At 43.8% G+C, this 21,835-nt stretch overlaps 1 protein-coding gene across 5 annotated transcripts in view; it reads right to left on the minus strand.

Moving 5' to 3' along the window:
- MARF1 (meiosis regulator and mRNA stability factor 1) overlaps positions 1–21,835 on the minus strand; it is a 53,811-nt gene that overhangs the window by 16,497 nt on the left and 15,479 nt on the right. For 4 of the 5 annotated variants that reach the window (XM_054714753.1, XM_028145467.2, XM_028145474.2 and 1 more), the window contains exons 8-22: positions 21,223–21,651; positions 20,868–21,022; positions 20,628–20,786; positions 19,436–19,577; positions 18,566–18,744; positions 16,993–17,073; positions 13,110–13,346; positions 12,894–13,013; positions 11,578–11,753; positions 7,566–7,786; positions 6,689–6,831; positions 6,416–6,549; positions 5,461–5,663; positions 4,221–4,448; positions 770–1,000 (exon numbers count right to left, since the gene is read on the minus strand). In XM_054714753.1, coding sequence (XP_054570728.1) covers positions 770–1,000; positions 4,221–4,448; positions 5,461–5,663; positions 6,416–6,549; positions 6,689–6,831; positions 7,566–7,786; positions 11,578–11,753; positions 12,894–13,013; positions 13,110–13,346; positions 16,993–17,073; positions 18,566–18,744; positions 19,436–19,577; positions 20,628–20,786; positions 20,868–21,022; positions 21,223–21,651 — 2,838 coding nt within the window. The remainder of the gene's footprint in view (positions 1–769; positions 1,001–4,220; positions 4,449–5,460; positions 5,664–6,415; positions 6,550–6,688; positions 6,832–7,565; positions 7,787–11,577; positions 11,754–12,893; positions 13,014–13,109; positions 13,347–16,992; positions 17,074–18,565; positions 18,745–19,435; positions 19,578–20,627; positions 20,787–20,867; positions 21,023–21,222; positions 21,652–21,835) is intronic. The other variant, XM_028145468.2, reaches the window with a different exon arrangement.

Raw genomic sequence — 21,835 nt, forward strand, 5'->3', positions numbered from 1 at the left:
AGGAGAAATTTTCTGTCAATACCTTTTAGTTATTTAATTATTGATCACATGGTTATATGAGAACAATGGTATGTTACTCTTTTGGATTTTATTGGTTAATATCCTATTTAGACTCACTTTCTTTTGAGTGACCATATTAGACTTTTGGTATTCAAGTTTGGTATTTTGGCTTCATAAAATGAAATAGTGAGCTTTGCATCAAGTGGCCTAGAATACTTTTTAAAAAGTTCATTCTTTAAGGGTTAGTTAAAACCCAATTGTTAACCCATCTGGTCCTGGTGCCTTTTTCAGTGGTAAAATTTCAATGACATTTAAAGTCTCTTTTGTGACAAACAGTCTAATTTTTAACTTCCAGTCAATTTTGGTAATTTTTCTAGGACCTTATTCTCTAACAATTCTTCTAATCTTGGAAGTGCCTTTCTTCAAAGGGTGCCTTGGGTGACCAGCCAGTCAATCTTCCTTTCTGACCTGTATCTGACTGGTCCGTCACATGAAGTCACCATGCAATCACTCTAATTCAGAGAGAGGTACAGTAGCAAAATCCAGCCTAATGCAGGACAAAAGTACCCCAGTTCAAGAATCAGGAGGCCAGGGCTTTTGGCCTGGATTAACACTCATTTGGACAGGTTGCCTCTGTTTGTTCGACTATAAAATGACCATATGGTCCCTTTCAGCTCTACACTCTCTAATCTAGACCACTAGGTAATCCAGAAATATCCAACTCAACAGTTTCATTACAATGGCTTTAAAGAACCATTAGCACTCATACCTCAACTAAGTAAGGCAGACTTTTCAGAAGTTCGGTCAGGGTCATGAATCCATACTCAAGGGGGTTGAGAAGAGTGCTGTGGGTAGCTTCATAATGTCTCCTGAGCTCATCAACAGAAAGAAAGGTGGCTCCTTCCCAAGACATCAACAATACCAGCAGCTGGGCAGTGAGAGAGCGCAGGGACTTGCGGTTGACCAGCTGGATCTGTTTGCCAGATTCCGTATCAGTAACCTGGGGAAAACAAGAATTCAAACTTATCCAAACTCAGCTAGTTTCATTTGGCTAATGGGACCCATAGAGGAAAAGTCTCTAAATCTTTCTCTTAAATTGAAGTAAAGAGTGGGTTTGTTTTCAGCTTCTTTGGGACACTAGACCAACCCTTCTAGTAAAATTATTCTCTCCCGTCCTCCTGGTCCATAACCAGAAACTTCCATCCATACCACCCCCTCTCTTAGGACATTCTTTCCACTGCCCCCTAAGGGAAGGGGACAAGACTGGCCAGCTGGCATCCACTGGTCCAGCTTGTGAATTAAGGGTCGCTGTGCTGGGGTGGGAGTGGTTAGACTGCAGGCAACACTCCGCAGTGCTGCTCTGCAGACACCACTCACCCCACGTGTGTGTCCCAGGGGCTAGACTGGGAGGTGATAGAAGGCTTATTCAGACTAGTAGGTCCACTCTAACCATAAGGCCTGATGCATTATTCTAGTCCATCGTTACTTGCCATAAAGTTGGTATTTTCAGGACTGACTACATGTCTAGGTGTCCATTCTTTCAGATTCTCAAGAAGGTAAAGGATTTCAGTTTTTAAGCATACTGGGAGGGAAACCTTGCAAAAAAGACACAAGTTACATATGGGGACCAAGAAACAAGTGAAGAAATAAGCATTTGGTGACTGAGACCCACAGGTCTTGGGAAGGGGTGAACGAGTCTGTGAATTGAGCCTTCAATGAAATTAAAATAGGCAGAATTTCAGTATATACACTGCTTAGGCATTGGCAGGCAAACCAGTATTTACTACTATAACTGTTTTCCCATTTTTCTGGCTTTCCAGCTGATTTTTAGAGAGAGTGGAAGGGGGGGGGGGGGGGGGGGAGAGAAACTTTGATGTGATAGAGACATGAGCCCCGACTGGGGCTGGGGATGGAACCCAAAGCCTAGGCATGTGCCCCTGACTGGGAATCAAACATGCGACCCTCAGTGTGTGGGCCGACCCTCTAACCACTGAAATACACCTGCCAGGGCCTAGCTGGGGTTTTGGATCCTCAGAGGCAGAGAGAGGTGGGTGGCACTTGATGAGACATCCCGATACCAGTGTGTCTATGGTTCTGATGTTCACCTAGAGCCAAGGCAGGAGCTGGTAGGTAGACACCCCACTCCATTTATCAAGATTATGGATTTGAGATTTACACTACACATTTCCTCTGCAGGTGTGAGGTTTAATCAATCATATTATATGTCCAGGGGAGTCCAAGTCATCTTCTTGGATGCCCAGACCATTACTACTACTCCAGCCTTTCAAGGGAAAAAACAAAAACCTGCTCCTTTGATACATCCCTTGACTTGCAGCCCTGGATTCGCATTAGAATCACCCAGGCAGCTTATAAAAAATGCCAATGCTAAGAGCACACTCGGGCTAATTACATAAGAATCTCAGAGGCAGCGGTGAAGTTCCTGCATTGGCATTTCCGAGAAGCTCCCCAGGGAATCGAGTGGACTAGGGTAGCCTTTCCCATCTGTTCCTGCCTCCACAGCCCAGCTTCCCAGTCAGTCACCTTTATTCGTCAAAGTCTGTGGTCAACACTGCCATCGTCCTGGGTGACTGAGCATCCCCGGGGCCTGTCCCACACCATGGCCTTTCAGTGCCTCTAATTTCTCAACTCCAGTGACATCCTTCTACTTGATTCTACTCCAGGCAACCCTCCCCAGGGTCACACTTGGGATACTGTCAGTGCCCACTTCCAAAGTAATGCATTCAAACCTCCCATGCATCCTACATGCAAATGGGAGCCTAGAGCAGATGCTGGGTGGGAGAAGACAAAGAGATTCTCATCCTTCTGCAACTTCACCAGCACTGGCTCCTGTTTTGGCCCCTCTTTCCTCCATCTTGGCACTGATGGGCCACTAATTAGCAGTCATGTCAATACTCTAAACTCCTCTGTCCATGCCTTTTTGTTGTACTCATCTGGCAAAGTCTCACCTTGAGCCCAACTATCTGCTGTCCTGGAGCTGCACTGAGCAGCCCAGCCACCATTTTCACAGAGTAAATTGATGAGCACAGACTTCCAGGGAGTTCTCCATGCTCCCAGCACCCCTGCTGATTTCCTGGTCACTCTTCCACTTACCACCATGACAACGGCAGTCCTTCTCCATGCTCTCCCCTCTAAGCAGTTGCTCTCACCTTCTACTTGACAGAAAAATAGCTCTTGGAAGATAACTTCCTTCTTTTCCTGGTGACAAACATCATGTTTACCTATATCTTCATCTACCCTACCTCACTTTCCTCTTATCAAAATAAAATATGTCTTTGCCGTCTCTCCTTCCACTGAATGACAACTCTCACAACTCCTGCCTCCTCACCCATCACCCTTTCGCGCCTTTGTCTATTTATCTTCTCTCTCAAGTAGACCCTCTCAGTAGCTCTCGAACATGCTCACTTAGCTAGGTCCATGGGTCACATTAGCCCTTGTGTCACTTGCCCTCTCAGTAGCATGCGATGCCACAGGCCATTCCTCCTCCTTGGTCTTCAATGATCCCCCCGCCTGGCGCTCTTCCCACTCTCCGGCAGCTATGTCTCCGTCTTCAGGGAAGGTTTTTCCTCCTCTACACAAACAGATTCCTTCCAGACCTGTGACTGGGACTGCCACCACTTTGTGTGCTTTCCTTTCCGTTTCTTCCTCCCTATAGTGAGTTTTCTTGGTTCTGGGGTGGATGCAGCTTGAAAATTAGGGCTGGGAGGCTCAGTTCAGTGCAGGACGGGGAAGAGAAGGAAGGTACCCTCTCTAATCCAGCGTTCAACAACAAAGGCAATTCTCAGCTAGCTTGCTCCTACACCTATTCCTTAAGTGAGTCAAAATTTGGAAGGAAAAGAGATTTGTGATTACAGTCTCCCCCAAACATCAGAGATGAAGATCTGTTTAGACTGACCTAACTTCAGGCCAGCAGCACTGAGACTGACACAACTGAGAATAAACACCTGGGATAAAACAGTGACCTCAACAGTTCAAGACGACATCACTCTGACAAGGCCACTTATAAACACACAAAGGCAAGTCCAAAACTCTAAACTGCCAAACCTAAGTCATCTTCTATTACCTCACAAGGTATTAAGGACATACAAACAAGCTGTGAAGCACTAAGGAGTGCAACGTGCACCTACAGAAATGCTAACGCACAGGTGAATGCCCCACGGAAGATTATGCCACAAGTGTTATCCCATGAAAAAATCTGTTACCTTCACAACATGGCAGAGCTTCTGTGTTAAAGCTGAAACTGAGCTGACATCATAGTCTTGGAGACGAAACGTGTAACCAAAAGTCTTAGCATATTCTGTGAGCAGATCTGACATCATAAGGCAGTTATCTTTTTGGGACCGAAGGAGTTTAACAAACTGGGCAGCTAGAGCTTTGAATCGTTCTACCTCCGTCAAAGTGAGGATTTTTTCTTCTCCACATTCCAAAACCTTGGAAAAGACAGAGGAGGAGGAAAGGAACACCAAAAAAGTTACAATTATTCATGGAATTAAATGGCCCGAAAATGTGTTAATAACTAAAAAGCACTTTGGTGTTCTATAATAAATATAGCTTTAGTTTTGCAAGATTAAAAAGTTCTGGAACTTGGTTGCACAACAATGTAAATATATTTAACACTAAAGGTCTGGTGCATGAAATTCCTCCTGGGGCGGGGAGGGTTGGGTGGGGGGGAAGGAGGGTGTCCCTCAGCCTGGCCTGCACCCTCTCGCAGTCCGGGAGCCCTCGGGGGATGTCTGACTGATGGCTAAGCTGGCAGTCAGATATCCTTAGCGCTGCTGTGGAGGCAGGAGAGGCTCCCGCCACCACTGCTGTGCTCACCAGCCATGACCCTGGCTTCTGGCTGAGTGGTGCTCCCTCTGTGGGAGCGCACTGACCACCAGGGGGCAGCTCATGCATTGAGCGTCTGCCCCCTGGTGCTCAGTGCGCATCATGGCGACTGGTTGTTCTGCTGTTCAGTTGATTTGCATATTAGCCTTTTATTATATAGGATTATATAGGATAACTGAGCTGTACACTTAAAAATAGTTAAGTAGGTATAGGTAATGTGTATCTTTACCACAAAATTTTTTAAAAAGTAAGAAGCACTTTGAGGGTCATAAGAAGTCTGGTTTAAGTTACCAATGACTTACCGGCTAAGCATTTGTATTGCTTCATGTACTCATCCCCAGAAGAGATTTGAAAAGTATGAAGCTAATGAAAGTATATTCAACTTAAAAATTTAAAGCATTTAATCCTTTTTTCACTAAGCCTAACCCTTTTTTCAATAATTACCCTAACACAAGTTTGAGGAATGATTTACTTCTATAATGAAGGAAAAAACCACAAACTAAATACTAATGAGCCAACAATATAGCTTTTCTGATAGAAATATTTCAAAGGTTGATTCTATTTTATAACTCCCTATTTCTCTGGGGGGAAAAAAAAAAGGATTTCTTCACTTACTTGTAGAATATTGGGTATGGCTTCAAAAAGTTCAAGTAGTTTGGTAAACCCATAGTATGCGAGTTTGCACTGCCGGCCAAAGTGGTGATGGTAAGAGGGGATGAACTTATTAAAGGGCATCCGGAAATGGGGCTGGTGCCTCAGCAAATCAACCACATCCTGGGAAAACTGTTTTGTCCTTTCTATTTCATCCTGGGTACGTTCTTTAAAACAAACACAAGTCACAACCTTCTTCTACCCATTTGTGCTTAATATTATTAGTCCTATGCACAGATTACATTTACCTTTGCCTTCCAAACACACACAACCTAAAATAGACACTCCTCTCTCTTTGTAGATGGTTTTTAAACTCATTCAAGCACAAAACACCAGGAAGTCAGGCTATTATGTGTACAATGAAATACACATACACACAGATACTTCATCTTATAAGCTAGAATTAATTTCTCTAGCCACCCACCCCTGTCTCCCACCCTGACCCCATATTGAGCATGACACGCCTGAAAAGGTAACCTAGGAAAGACTGGCATTACTGGCCATAGCTGTGAAGTACAACAATTTCATGGATACAGTGCTGTGAGGAGCCCAGGTTAAGAAAAACACTGATGAATAATAGTGGGAGAACATGACAGTACGCAGATTTAATTTATCTCTTATCTCCCAGACCTCAACAGTAAAACAAAATATTGATGTGAGTTTTCTTTCCTTTTCAAGTGTGCATAGCAAAGTAGCTCAGAGTTAAAGAGACAGGTGGATTCTAAAACACTGGCTTGCTTTTCTTCTCAACAAGTGGTGCCACCTACTCTGAAGAACCCTGGATCCACTGCATAACCGCCATTTTCACACAGCACTTTCCATGGAATCTTGGGAACCATGGACAAGAAAGATGCATCTCTTCCATTATTCCATGTTAAAACAACCATTTAGATAGATCTCTTTCTTCTAGTCAACATACCTCTTTTGGGGATACAAATCACCATTTCATTATCTTGTTGGGACAGGCAGATGGTTGTGTCTGGAATCTCCGATACGATATCGATCAACTCACAGACCCCATATTCGGTGACTTCCCAGTCCTTTGAGAAACACCTAGATTTTAGCCATGGGAATAGGTAAAGAATGATAAATATGGCTTGACAGAATAACTTTATAAGTTTTCCAAAATAATGCTTTGAAAAAGTATTCTAAAATATTTGCTTTCATTTTTAAAAAATTCTCATCAACTCACCAATGATAAGCCTGAGAGAATTCTCTCACAACAACCTGTTTGCTGGCCTGGGATTTGAGAAGTTTTAGTAAATCCTGAGTAAAGCGCTTCACCTGGGCCCTGTGTGTAAGGGTCAACAAACGTTTGGAGCCCATTCCGAGAATCTGCAAATCAAAACTTGGATTATTTATACTCATAAAACCTTGGCAGATACTGACTTTCTCATTACCGGCTTTTCTCCCTGTTACTGCCTCGAGGACAACTCCCTTTATGCATGAGATCTTCATTTGGAAACACAGGTAGAGCAACAAACTGTAAACCAAAATGAACAACTGCTCAGGGCCTAGGACCTTTTCTTTGGCCCTGCACACTCTTCAAAATAGTCATGAGTACAGAAACAAAAAGCATGGTATCAGTCTGGGTGAATAATTTTGTCTCTAAAGGACAGCTAAAGCTTTTTAGGCCATTTTACTATTATAATACTATAAATGAACAGGCAAGGACTTTTTAGGAATCAATGGTAGACTCCAGGCAGTAATTGTCTTCAACTCATTTATAAGAAAGGTAAGCCCATGTTCACAGCAGTTCCCATGTAACAGTGAATACTTCTGGAGAGGTATGTGCTAGGAGGGAGGTCAGTCCATGGAGATTAGAAGGAAAATAACCCTCAGTGCTCTAAGGACTTCCTTTAAGTTGGAAGCTCATAGCTTTCTAAAAACTTAAGCCACCCTGTGTATGTTTTCTGCACTCTAAAGAAAGCTTATACAGGATCTTTTGCTCTGGATTGACTTCTTAGGAATTAATCAGGTTACCAGCTATCCTGGTTCTTTGGCTGAGGTAGCCAAAGTCATGGAGGAATATCCCCATCTTTAACAAATAATCCCTTAGCATTCCTTACCTGCAACACATGAGGCACTGCTTCTAATAATTCAATCAGCTTGGAATATCCATAGTCTGACACCCGGCATTGCTTTGCAAAATGATGGTGATAGGATGGGATGAAATTACTAATTCGCATGATACAGGATGGTTGGCTCTTCAGTAAGTCAATCACTTCCCTACTGAACTGGATCAGCTGGGGGTTACCTACAGGACTTTTAGACCGCAGAAGCCAAGGGTCTAGATAGTGGGGAGAAAAAAAGAACACGCTTTAAGACATGAAGCATGACTTCATCGGCTGGAAGAGGTAGGTAACTAACCTTGGATTCCCTTGCTTGAGCTCAGTCATGACCAAGCAAACGAGACCAACTAGCTGCTTGCTTTACCTCTCAGTTTCTATACTCAAGTCCCATATAATTAACAGGCTAGCCCAACTTATTTATGGGCTGGCAAAGGCTTTCCCACTCCTTCTCGAAATCAAGTTGCCAAAGTAAAGAATAGTTCAACACAGTGTTAACTTAAAGCCATGGTTGGCAAACTGCGGCTTGTGAGCCATATGCGGCTCTTTGGCCCCTTGAGTGTGGCTCTTCCACAAGATACCATGGCCTGGGCGAGTCTATTTTGAAGAAGTGGCGTTAGAAGAAGTTTGGCTCTCAAAAGAAATTTCAATCGTTGTACTGCTGATATTTGGCTCTGTTGACTAATGAGTTTGCCAACCACTGACTTAAAGCATAAGTGAAAATACACAGGAAGTTTCCAGTTTATAAGGTGGTTGTACTTCAAAGATCCACTTGTAATTTGGTCACATGGAACATACTTTCCCACAGGAACACAGTTATAAATGGTCATCAAGCAGGTAGCCCAGAAGAGCCTAATCCTATCTAATAAAAGAGTAATATGCAAATTAACCACTACTCTGATACACCCACAAGCCACACCCACCAGCCAATCAGGAGCAAGTATGCAAATTAATCCAACCAAGATGGCTGTGGCCAAGGAGTGAGCAGGAGGCTTGGGTTTCCCCTGTAATGGAGGAAGCCAAGCTTTCCGCATACCCTGGCCGGCCTAGGCCTCCACTCAAGGCTACAAAGTTTCAATTATAGAAGATAAATAAATCCCTACAAAAATGGTGACAGCCACACAGCTGGAGAGAGCAGGAGGCTTGAGTTGCCCCCGGCGATGGAGGAAGCCAAGCTTTCTGCACACCCTGGGTGGCCTAGGCCTCCACTCAAGGCTACAAAGTTTCAATTATAGAAGATAAATAAATCCCAACAAAAATAGCTTCGGCCACAGAGCAAGCAGGAGGCGTGGCTCTGCTCAAGGATACAAAGTATAAACTTTAGAAGATAAATAAATCCCAGATACTAGGGCCTCCGCTTGGGTCCCTGGGGGGCGTGGTCAGCCTGCAAACCACCACAGGCCCCTCACCCAGGCCGCCCCAAGGGAACCCCCACCCTGATCTTAGACACCCTTCAGGGCAAACCAGCCGGCCCCCACCCATGCACCAGGCCTCTATCCTATCCAATAAAAGAGTAATATGCAAAGTGACAGTCACTCCAACACACAAGATGACTGCCCCCATGTGGACACAAGATGGCCGTCACAAGATGGCCAGCAGGGGAGGGCAGTTGGGAGGGACCAGGCCTGCAAGGGAGGGCAGTTGGGGGGAACCAGGCCTGCAGGGGTGGGCAGTTAGGGGTGACCAGGCCGGCAGGGGAGGGCAGTGAGGGGTGACCAGGCCTGCAGGGGAGGGCAGTTAGGGGCAATCAGGCTGGCAGGGGAGCAGTTAGGCATCAATTAGGCTGGCAGGGGAGTGGTTAGGGGGTGATCAGGCTGGCAGGCAGAAGTAGTTAGGGGCAATCAGAAAGCCAGGCAGGCGAGCAAGTGGGAGCCAGCAGTCCTGGATTGTTAGAGGGATGTCCTACTGCCCGTTTAGGACCGCTCCTATCGGATACCCCTTGAGGGGTCCCAGATCGGAGAGGGTGCAGGCTGGGCTGAGGGACAACCCCTCCCCCGTGCACGATTTTCATGCACTAGGCCTCTAGTACTATCTAATAAAAGAGTAATATGGAAATTGACCATCACTCCAACACACAAGATGGCTGCCCCCATGTGGACACAAGATGGCCGCCACAAGATGGCCAGCAGGGAGGGCAGTTGGGAGGGACCAGGCCTGCAAGGGAGGGCAGTTGTGGGCGATCAGGCCAGGAGTGGAGAGCAGTTGGGGGGGGCCAGGCCTGCAAGGGAGGGCAGTTGGGGGTGATCAAGCCTGCAGGGGAGGGCAGTTAGGGGTGACCGGGCCTGCAGGGAAGGGCAGTTGGGGGGGACCCAGACCTGCAGTGGAGAGCAGTTGGGGGAGACCAGGCCTGCAGGGGAGGGCAGTTAGAGGTGACCATGCCTTCAGGGGAGGGCAGTTAGGGGTGACCAGGCCAGCAGGGGAGAGCAGTTAGGGGCAATCAGGCTGGCAGGGGAGTGGTTAAGGGGTGATCAGGCTGGCAGGCAGAAGCGGTTAGGGGCAATCAGGAAGGCAGGCAGGCGAGCAGTTGGGAGCCAGCAGTCCTGGATTGTGAGAGGGATGTCAGACTGCCCGTTTAGGCCTGATTCCAATAGGATCGGGCCTAAACGGGCAGTCTGACATCCCGCAAGGGGGTCCCAGATTGGAGAGGGTGCAGGCTGGGCTGAGAGACCCCCCACACACACGAATTTCGTGCACTGGGCCTCTAGTCTATAAAAGCCCATCAACCCAACGGAGGAACAATCAGAATGACCGGTCGACCAGTTGCTATGACACGCACTGACCACCAGGGGGCAGGCGCTCAACACAGGAGCTGCCCCCTGGTGGTCAGTGCACTGCCACAGTGGGAGCGCCGCTGAGCTGACTGGGATGTGCGGCGCTCCCACAGCAGGAGCAACCACTCAGAGGGCAGGTCCAGACACTCAGCTGACTGTTAATGAATCGTAATGTAAATATCTGTGTTTTCCGATGGTCTTAGGCTCTACAGCAGCGGTTCTCCACCTGTGGGTTGTGACCCACAGGTGGAGAACCGCTAGCAGGGTCGCCTAAGACCATCGGAAAACAGATATTTACATTACGATTCATTAACAGTAGCAAAATTACAGTTATGAAGTAGCAACGAAAATAATTTTCTGGTTGGGGGCCACCACAACATGAGGAACTGTATTAAAGGGTCGCGGCATTAGAAAGGTTGAGAACCACTGCTCTAGATAATGCATAAAGAAGCTGAGAATATTGCCCAAGAAACCATGGAAAGCAAGAATGTAAAACTAGCACGATATAAAACTAAGAAACTGGTTTTTGCACTTATCTTGAATGTTAGTGTAATTGAGAAGTTTTAACAGTATAACATATGGAACCCAGAGTGTTATAGGACTGAAGTGAAAGGCAGGAGGAGATGGGTAAGAAGCTTTGGTACAGAGCTCCCTGGTTACCCATACCTTTCTTCATAAGGGCAGGGGGAGGTTGGGGGAGAAAAGGAGGAAGTACTGAGGGCCACAGAGAAGGAAGTGGAGGTATAAAGGCAACAACTTAGTGTTCACAGGTAGCAGGATTAGACACCTGCAACTCAGGGACTATCCAGAACTCAGAAACACACCCAAATCTAGGTCCAAATGCCCTGGTCCTTTAAAGTTAAATCTGTTTTCACATTTATTAAAGTCAGAAATGTCCAGCTAAATTAATTTCAAAGGTAAATCTGCATTCAGAGATATTTCCTTCAAATACTTGAAATTATTTTTAAAAGGACAAGTCAATTGACAAGTTGAAAAGCTTTCCCAAATTAGGTAAGTAGATTTGTTACTGTGGAATTTGGGTTTTAAATTTTTTTACATAATTTATGCTGGTATTTTCAAAAAATTTAGTTCTGCCAAACCTTTGTACTTTACTAGTAGAGAGACCTTTTATGAAAGATCAAAGGAGATACCCAGGGTCCTTTACATTTCTTTAAGATAAAAGCCAATAGCCTTCTCTCACCACAGATGGGGCTCAGAAGGACCAAACACCTGACACCTACCTGTGTTTGGAGGAGGGGGCTTGTTGTGAATCCATTTCACTACCTTGATGCCATTCTGTGCAGTGGCAATGTTTACACCTGGAACACAGGTGATGAGGTGTTCTAAGGGAACAGCCCCTCGGTTTTCTGGCAAAACTTCTAGTTCACCAAACTCTGCAGCATAACAATCTGGAAAACTGAAAAAAAGGTCAATTAATATCATGGAAAAGTAAAGCACCTGCTAAACAGAAGACTTTATTTTAATGTATCCATCCTACATAATAAAATCCTAATATGCAAATTGACCAAACAGCGGAATGACCGGGTGGCGGGGCCAGTGAGCGGGCAGTGCCAGGTCAGCCAAAGCAGGTGCCAGCAGGCAGAGGGAGGGGATGGCGATCAGAGGGCAGCAGCAACCGGCGGTGGCAGAGGCGTGATCAGAGGACAGGGCTGGCCGCTCACCAGCTAGTGCCATCCCTCAATTGCCCCACTGGTCGCCTCCCACAGAGGGAGGCCACCGGTGGCAGTGGCGGGGCGATGGAGGGTGAGGCTGGCCGATGGAGGGTGAGGCTGGCCACTCGCCGGCTGGCACCATCTCCCTCATTGGCCCATGGGTTGCCTTCCACAGAGGCTGTCAGTCAGACAGCCCCCTAGGGCTCCTGGTCTGTGAGAGGGCACAAGCCGGGCTGAGGGACCTCTAGAGTGCATGAATTTTTGTTTACTGGGCCTCTAGTTAATAATTTAAATGCCCACAATCTGGGTTTGGAGTTAAAATTAAGGTCACTGGGAGTCAATCATGGTGGAACTGACCTCTTTGATGCATTCTGATGGTACTAGGAATTCCTGAACAGTTTTCCAGCAGAGGGAGTTACAAATAAGGCAACTGGATTCCAAGTCAGTTATTCATTTGCTTTAATGTACTGCAGGCCTTAAGGCAAATTAGTCCTGCGCTGAGCCGTGTTGTCTACCAAATGACTGATGGTGTGGTTAAATGAACTTATGAATACTTTTACCTCTCAAATTTTGAAATCTACAACTGTTTGAGCTTGTGTGTACCCTCACAGCACTTGTGCATACTTCTATTACACACTTATAATCATCTCTTCTCCTTAGAGAGACTGCCCTACTCATGTTTCCAAAATTCAGCACAAACATTTTCTTGTTGAAATACTGAGTGAATGGACCCATTTCCGATATATTTTAACTGACTATGACTAAGGACACTATGATGAAACATTCCATAAAACTTTCTTGGGGAGAGGTGTGGACGGAGAGGGAGATTTTCTATAAAGAGAACTAAGGCATCCCGTCACAATGGTTTTGACATGTTTGTTCACCTTAATAAAGGCACAGTGCCCTCGTGTGTCTGCAGAAGACTATGAACCTGGGGCCCAAACGTCTTCAAAGAGAGAATCACAAAAGGAATCTGGTAACAGTCCGGATCAAATTCATGTTCACTGCAGAAAACAAAACAGTAGCAAGGTAATTCTAAGAGATATTCCATGACCTTATACAACAAAAAGATTATTTCTGAAGGGAAACTGATGTTATACCTGAAATCCTTATTGGAACAATGCTGTCTGCAGACAGGCTCATGATATTCTAACTCTTCAAATATAATTGGGCTGCCATTTGTTGAGGAGCCGTCATGGGACTGGGAAGACCCCAAGGGACTCTGTCGAGCTTGACTGCTGGGTAAGAGACACACCAGTCTTCCATTCCCATGTTCACGGATGGCGACTGTGTCTGTTAATTTATATAAATCTGACACATTCAACTTGTGTCCAAACCTAAAAGCAAGGAAAAAGGGAGAGATGCTGACTTACGTCTTTCATTGATTATACAAAACACCTGTCCTGTTTAAGTAAGGGCTACAATCAAGAATAGTGCCTCTGTCTCTTCAAAAGTAGAACTGGAGTATTTTATTATAAATTCATTTCCTGTTGAACCAGTGATGCGTGGCACTCCTTTGAGTCACTTCAGCTCATTGCTCATTATATCATTGGGTGGCTAGCCCCCAACCCTCATGCAGTTTCTGTAAATGCCTCACCTAATTGTCTGAAATGGAAAGCTATCTGATATGACCTCTTTCACCTTGGCTCCCCCTCACTTCAAATCCCTCTATATTACCCCTCACCTCTTTGCTCTGCTCCCCCAGAAGACAGAGACGCCTTTCCAGCTACCGCCTTGTCTTACCTATGCTTCAACCTAATGACTCAAACTTCCTCTGAGATTGGACCCCTCAACTCCTCCCCCTGACATGTGTCTTTCATACTTGGAGCTTAAATGCACAGATTCTGAATTAGGGCAGGTAGATTTGAGCTCATATCCTGACTTAAGCTGTATGACCATAGTCAAGTTACACAACCACTCTGGATCTGTTTTCCCCTATGTAAAATAAGTGACAATACCTACCTCATAGTATTTGATATGATAAAATGTGATTCTGTATGAGAGCTTGGCACATAGTAAGTGTTCACTAAATGACAGCTGCTCCAATTGTTTCTTCCAGTTCCCTACACGGATGCTCAAATTTCCCTTCTACCAAAACCAGTCTCGTATCTTCATCCCCTCACTCCTATTGTTCTGCTCCTGTAGAAGCACATTCTCCTGCATGCTCTCACTCTATCTCACACGCTCCCGTCTTCCCGACAATGAAGACAGCTGGCCTCTCTGGATTTGCTTCTCCTGTTTCACCATCCAGTCTGCCAACTGTTCCCTCCAGGATTTTATCCACAGGATGCTTCAGAGATGGCTCTCACGTCACCAGTGGCCTCCTTCTCTTCCCCAAACCTCACACCACTGCCTCAGTCCCCTCAATGTTGCAAGCCACCCCTACCTCCTGGTAGCCTCTCTCCTCTGGGTTCTCCCCAACTTCCTGTCCTTAGTGGCATTTCTCCCAGTTCTGCCCTTCTGTTTCTCCTCCCTCTTCTCGTTTTATATGCTCCCATGTCTTTCATGATCACCTTTAGGCAAATAATTGTCCTTTCTGGGAGACGACTTCTTTCCCAAGGGAGCCTCCAAATGTGCAGAGGATGAATCGAACTCTCGACCAGATATTCCAATAGCTCCCTAAAACTTGTATGTCCAAAACCAAGATCAAAAACTTGTACCTCTTGAACATGTTTTATTTCCCTATTTCCAGTTTAACTATACAACCATCCTCCCACCCATCCAGTGCAAAAAAAACCTCAGAATCAAATTGACCTCTACTTTTTACCTTGTCTGCTATTTAAAACTAGTTATCAAGCCCTAACTGGTTTGGCTCAGTGGATAGAGCGTCGGTCTGCGGACTGAAGGGTCCCAGGTTCGATTCCGGACAAGGGCATGTACCTTGGTTGTGGGCACATCCCCAGTAGGAGGTGTGCAGGAAGTGGCTGATCAATGTTTCTAACTCTCTATCCCTCTCCCTTCCTCTCTGTAAAAAACATCAATAAAATATATTTTTAATTTAAATAAATAAATAAATAAAAATAAAACTAGTTATCAAGCCCTAGCTGGTTTGGCTCAGTGGATAGAGCATTGGCCTGCGGACTGAGGGGTCCCGGGTTCGACCAGTCAAGGGCACATGGCCAGGTTGCGGGCTTGATCCCCCGTGGGGGGTGTGCAGGAGGCAGCCAGTCAATGATTGCTTCTCATCATTGTTTCTCTCTCTCTCCCCCTCTCTAAAAATTAATAAAAAATATATTTAAAAAAATAAAAAATAAAACTAGTTACCAAGTCCTGTCTTACTGACAATTGAAACTTTGTGGTATTTGGTTCCTTCTGTTCCAACAGCATCTGCTCAGAACCAGGACTGCTGCAGCACTATCCCCTCTTCATCTCCATCCCTCTCCTGTTCATTTCATCTCAGACATGACTGCCACCCGAAGAGTCTGCCTGAAGTATGGTTCCTGCCACCATATCTCTCCCCTCCCCTCAACTCCTCCAATACTCCAGGGTTCCCATTACCCACATAAACGGTCAAGCTCCTGTTCATTCCATCCTCTGTATCCTCAAAACATTTTCCTTTTAATGTCAGTTTTCTTTGTTCTATGTAATAATGTGTGTTTTTCCTTTCCTTCCAGACATTAGCTCCTCAAGGACAAAGGCTATGTCTTCCCAGCTCAGCACTGTCCACAGAGCCTCAGCCTTTCATTCCACTGATATTTGTTGAGCATCTATTATGTGCTTGGTATCGAAGATACCTTGTTGGGTCAGATTTTGCCCTTATCGTCCTGGAGCTTACAGTCTAGAAGACGCTCAAAATTGTTCACTCAATAAATAATGAAACTGACCAGTTAAAAAAAATGAAAGTACTGTTTTGGGAAATGAGATTAAGTTTGCTAAAAGTAAAAAAAATTTAAAAAATGTAGGTTAAGTCCTGGTCAGGTGGCTCAACTAATTGGAGGGTCATCCTGTATACCAAAAGGTTGTGGGTTCAATTCCCGGTCAGGGCACATACCTGCGTTGCAAGTTCAACTCCCCAGTAAGGAGTGTACCAGAGGCAACCTATCAATGTTTCTCTCCCACATCTATGTCTATCTGTCTGTCTCTCTCTCTCTTAAAAAAAAAAATCAGAAAAAACATATCCTCTAGCACAGCCAGTGTGGCTCAATGGCTGAGCATCAACCTATGAACCAGGAGGTCAGGGTTCGATTCTCAGTCAAGGCACATGCCCGGATTGTGGGCTCAATCCCCAGTGTGGGGTGTGCAGGAAGCAGCCAATCAATGATTCTCTCTCATCACTGATGTTTCTATCCCCCTCTTCCTCTCCCTTCCTTTCTGAAATCTTTAAAAATATATTTTTAAAAAACAACAAAATAAAACATATCCTAGCCAAAACCGGTTTGGCTCAGTGGATAGAGCCTCAGCCTGCGGACTCAAGGGTCCCAGGTTCGATTCCGGTCAAGGGCATGTACCTTGGTTGCGGGCACATCCCCAGTAGGGGGTGTGCAAGAGGCAGCTGATCGATGTTTCTCTCTCATCGATCTTTCTAACTCTCTGTCCCTCTCTCTTCCTCTCTGTAAAAAATCAATAAAACATATTTTTTTTAAAAAAGAAAACATATCCTCCAGTGAGGATTAAAAAAAAAAAGTATGTTAAAATCAAGAGAGAAGGCAGGGGAGAGTGGCTGGGAAGAGATCAACCAATGAACTTGTATACATATATGCGTAACCCATGGACACAGACAAATGGATGGTGAGGGCCTGGGATGGGGGGAGAATGGGAGCTGGAAGAGGTTTATGGGGGGCGGGGAGGACCTATGTAATACTTTCAACAATAAAGATTTTTTAAAAATCAAAATGTAAATTTGAACATCACTATCTTTGTCTCATTTCCTCCACCAGGCTGCAAGTTCCTTAAGAGTTTTATCCCAATCACCAATCAATATTGGAATTCTGGAAGTCATTAATCAGTATGGATTAGATGAATGAAAAAATAAACCTAACTTACTTTTTTTCATAGATATCTGTAAATTTTAAAAGAGGCAGACAACAGGCGGGAGCGTCCTGAAGAATAGACATGGTTTCTCCACTGTAAGACAAAATCTTAATCATTACAGAATAAATGCTGTTGGAAATCAACAGATGATTTCTAAGTTGTACTTTAAAAACAGAATATAAAATTGATTAACATAATGTATATACAAAATAAATTTACCAGTTTCTGATATGTCAGAATTTATTTTTCAGAAAAATCTGAGGAAAGGACTTTAGGGACAAGGCAATTAAAAAATATTAAGTCACACTGGGATCTTCCTCCGACTCGAGCATAGGACTTTCTGCCTGTGTGTCAGCAAGACCCCGACTACTCAGTAAGACAAGCACCTTGTTAATTCAGAGCAAAAGGCAGAACAGCTTGAATGTCTCCTGCTACACTGCGGTTCATACGTTATAGAGATATGGGAGTACAATTCCTGTAGTTAAAGATACAATTAAATATGATATCATTTCAACTATGGTTTTAACCCTTTGCACTCGCTTGCTTTTTTCTCGATTCCTTTATTCTACTCGGGATTTAATTTTTTAAATACCCCAGATTTTACAAAGTGCGGCAGAAGAATAAAAAACTGGAGTTTCTTTTCATACAAACTTATTTATTTGGATTTTTTTATATTTCAAATTATTGATACATTCAAAGAGTATAAAAAGAGCTGCTACCAATGCTAACCGTGTCGAGTCACACTCGACATCCGAGTGCAAAAGGTTAAAAAACAAAAAGGCACCAAAAATACTCAAAGGGAAAACAAAAGCCAAACTGTTAAGAGTGACTGGCTTTGAGCCATATGGTTATGGATTAACCCTCTTCCCCTTTCTTCTTCTGTTTCTGAACTTTCCAAAGTTTCTTCCATGAGTATTATTTTTATTCTTGGGAGGGAGAGGGGAGAGAGAAACAATTTAAAATAATAAAGTGTACATCATAGAAAAGATCTTTGAGACTCCAAACAGATATTCAAGAGTGAGTCCTGTTTTACTATACTCCAAACAGTGAGAGCCAAAGAAGAATCAAAGCTTATTCTCAATAAAATCATCACCAGATTCCTAAGATTAATATAGTAGTAATGAGAATAACAGGGCTGGGTGTCTATTTGACATTATGAATAAAACTGCAAGTTGAGAGCTTGTAGATCTACCCTCTACAGACTAATCCACCTTCTACTAAGATTTGAAAATAATATTTCACTTTCCAGGCTCAATAACTTTTATTGTCGAGGTCTACTATTTTTAGAAGCTGTCTAGATATGTGGTGTATTATTTCACTCTCAAGTGCCTGCCAAATTTAGGGTGTGTTTCACCTTTGGTTAATGACTTGAACAAGAGTCAAATTATTCTATCTAGCTTATTTCTAATTTATCTTTTTTAATTTCTAGTTTACTTCTAACTCTATCAATTTAGAATAAGCATTGCTGCATATGTAATTACCACAAGAGTTTGGGATTGTGATAAAATCTATTTTTATTATTTATAAGATTATTTCAGGGCCAAAATGTTATTTCCTGAAATAAATGGCTTGTTTGGGCTTTTACCTCAGTAAAGAGAGTGATTTATTAGCCGCTCCTGTGGCAAGTGAGACCAGGATCTTCTTACTGCCAATTTTGTATCTGTGGAGGGTATTCACTGCACTGATTGCTTCTTGTAAGTTTTCCATTTGAACAACAGCCCTGAGCTGATAATCTGTGTGGGGGCTGAGCTCCACACTCTTCACCTACAGCAGTGAGAAAGAAAACAGATGCTATGTCTTATAAATATCGAAGGCGAATCATTAAGGGACACATTTGTGGACGTCAGTGAAGTGAAGAAACTTGTCTATATTCTACACTTCAGCCAACTAGAACCTAAGTGACCAAGGTAGGTGACCTTCAGGGACATGACACGGTCTGGCCTGCCTGTGTGCTCTGGCACGCACAGCTCTCTGATGCAGGCTCAGAGGCCAACACAGGCAAGGGGTGTTTAGGGATCTTCTCTCGACCCTGCAAAAACCTGGGGCATAACCATTTTAAGAACCTGGAAAAGGTGTGTAATTTTAGCAAACTCCACCTAAAAACTGAATCAGATACAGTAAGATATTACCAAAAACAGCCAACATTATTTTAGAATCTCATTTCTAGATTTTAGCAGCCAGAGCTAACTAAAACCCATCAATGTTTTATTTCCTAAAGTGCCATTTTAAATCCCTGCCCATGACCACAAATGCTTCTCTGCTAGGCTTCTTGCTCTCTGGGGCTGGGCCCTAAAAACTGGATGGATGGCACCATTAAGAGAAGACCAAAGGAAGGAGCTAAAGCTCGTTCGGTAACACATATCCTGGCTATGGTTATGAGTGTTGAATTAAGTTATCTCAATTTGAAATGTCAGCAAAGGGTAAGACAAAGGCAAGAACAAGAGTGAAAGATTACCTTGCCATGCCGAGAAAATGCTTCCTGTATGAGCTGCTGCAGCTCCTTCCGGGATACTCTGTAGTCTATGTTACTGATCTGGATATCAGCACCATTTGCAAATGGATCTGGGCAGTCGGCACCAATGCTTGAATTTGCAACACTGAAAGCAAGAGGGGACACTCTGTTTAAAAGGTTTGGAGACATGCTCCTGCTTAAGACATTCATAGTGAGATTATTTTTTTAAATGGCATTCTATTTAGTTTATATCATTTAGGATTTCTTTGAAACTATATATAGACAGAACTTGCCTAATGCAATTTGGTTTTCAAATGTGTTTTTATCTTCCACATATATTGTCAAAAGTACTACCTGTTGACCCCATATTAACAACCAGTAAATTATTTAATATGCAATATTCTTTCACTGGATAATTCAAAGCTAAAGGCAGAATTTACAGGCAGACCTAATGAATTAATTTTCCACTTTGGCCATTTATTCTTAGGAAATTAGCTTTAGCTTGTGATAACCAATGTAAGTCCTTTAACCACCCCAGCTTTGAAAAAGCTAGATATTCTTGCTCATATGTTGCATTTCTTCTCCATGTAAGAAAAAGAAGTTTTGTGTACATTTTAAAATGTAATTTTACAGGTCCAACATTGCCTTCGTAGCGAATCTTCACCAACTCAGAACACCTACAATGCTAGAAGGAATTCATGGGATGCCACATGGCCTTATGGCTCCTTCCGTCTTCCAAGCTTCCAGAATTACTCAGTGCGAGTGTTTAGAAAGCTTAGATAAGGTAAATGTTAAAGAGATCCTTACAGTGGTTTACAGAGGCCCTTACTTCCTGTAATTATCCTACGAATAAGAATAACCAATGTATGTCTAGTTTGGGCCTTTTTCTCAACATGATGAGGTGATAAGGAAATGGCAAGGACATCCTCACGTGCCTCCCTCCCATCGTTGGCCAGGAACTCCAGGACAAGCTTCTTTCTCTGACCTCTGCTTACTGATGCCCACGTGGAGAAGGGAAAGATGGTGAGAAGCCCTGCCCCCCAATGTTAGCTAAAATTACCTGGGGAAAGGGGGCTGAAAGAAGAGGGATGAGACTTCTCTTTTACTTTATGTGCTTCTGTGTTGCTTGAATTCTTTTAAACAATATATCTTCTATTGCACATAACCACTCCATGGAGCAAGAAGCTGGACTTACCGAGAAGACCAAGATGGAGATGTGAGCAGAGAACCTATTTGCCTGGATGCAATCAACTTGCTAAAAGCAGACGGGTAACTCACTTGGAACAAAGTCTCCTCTTTGTTTTTTTTCTCTACAGGAGAACTGGTAACACTTCGGGCACTGAGGTTCTCTTTTCTAACGAAGAGAAAAATCAGAGGTTATTTGTATTCCTTCACATTGGAGAAGCAACTATGAGAAAAGAGTAATTCAACCTACTTCGGATTGGTTTTGTAAACGGATTCTGCCACCCCCGAGTTTTTTAGTGTGGGTGCTACGACACTTGAGTTTCTGTGAGGTGCCACCAGCCTCAGGTTACCCTGCTGGGATTCACTGTTTCTAGGACCAGTTTTTGACTCCAGACGGCACAGCTCCTTCAAAGAGACAAGTACAGAGAAATTAAAAATTTAAGTACCCAAGGTGTGTCAGACCCCGTACAGAAATCATGTCACTTTGAGTTATCAAAATGGAAATAAAAAAAAGGACACAACAAAAGTAAGCGGGCCTGTAAAACACAGAGACAAAGAAACCAAACCTACCATAAACTTCAGAAAGCAAGAGGTACCATAATTACCTGTAAACTTTTCACATTTGTGTTTTTTGCAGCAGATCCAGAATTTGCCTGCGACCCTTTTCCAGGCATGGCTTTGGCACTGGAAGATTGCTCATTTGCATCTTTGATGAGGCACAATTTTGGAATCTTAAGTTTTTTGGGAGACTTCACTTTATCAGGAATTGCATTTGAACCATTTGTTTCACAAAGTTCTTTATTTTTGGGAGTAAATGACACAATGATCCTATTCCCAAAGACATCTTCATTTTCCATTCGCTTCTGGGCCCGTTCTGCACTATCTTGGTTTATAAAGCGGAGGATTGCACTGCAGCCCGTGATGCTCAGCACTTTCCCACCACAATTGTCGGACAGGCGTCTGAGCCTGTTGCTGATGCTCTTGCCATCTTTATTTGCTGGTAGGTTATAAACATAGAGCAGAGTGTGGCACTGCTGACACAGAGGAGAAGTGTTACAAGAGGTTAACTCAAGGCCGTACATTTAATTACAAAATAAGAAGAACAAATGATCTCCAACAAGCTTGAGACCTTGGAGGGGAGGTAAATAATGATTTAGATGGGAGAAGGTGAACTTATTTAGACTAAAAAACATAGAAAAAGAGAACTGTATCTAAAGT

The sequence above is a fragment of the Eptesicus fuscus genome, chromosome 4, assembly GCF_027574615.1.
Source record: "Eptesicus fuscus isolate TK198812 chromosome 4, DD_ASM_mEF_20220401, whole genome shotgun sequence".
NCBI classification, from domain to species: domain Eukaryota; kingdom Metazoa; phylum Chordata; class Mammalia; order Chiroptera; family Vespertilionidae; genus Eptesicus; species Eptesicus fuscus.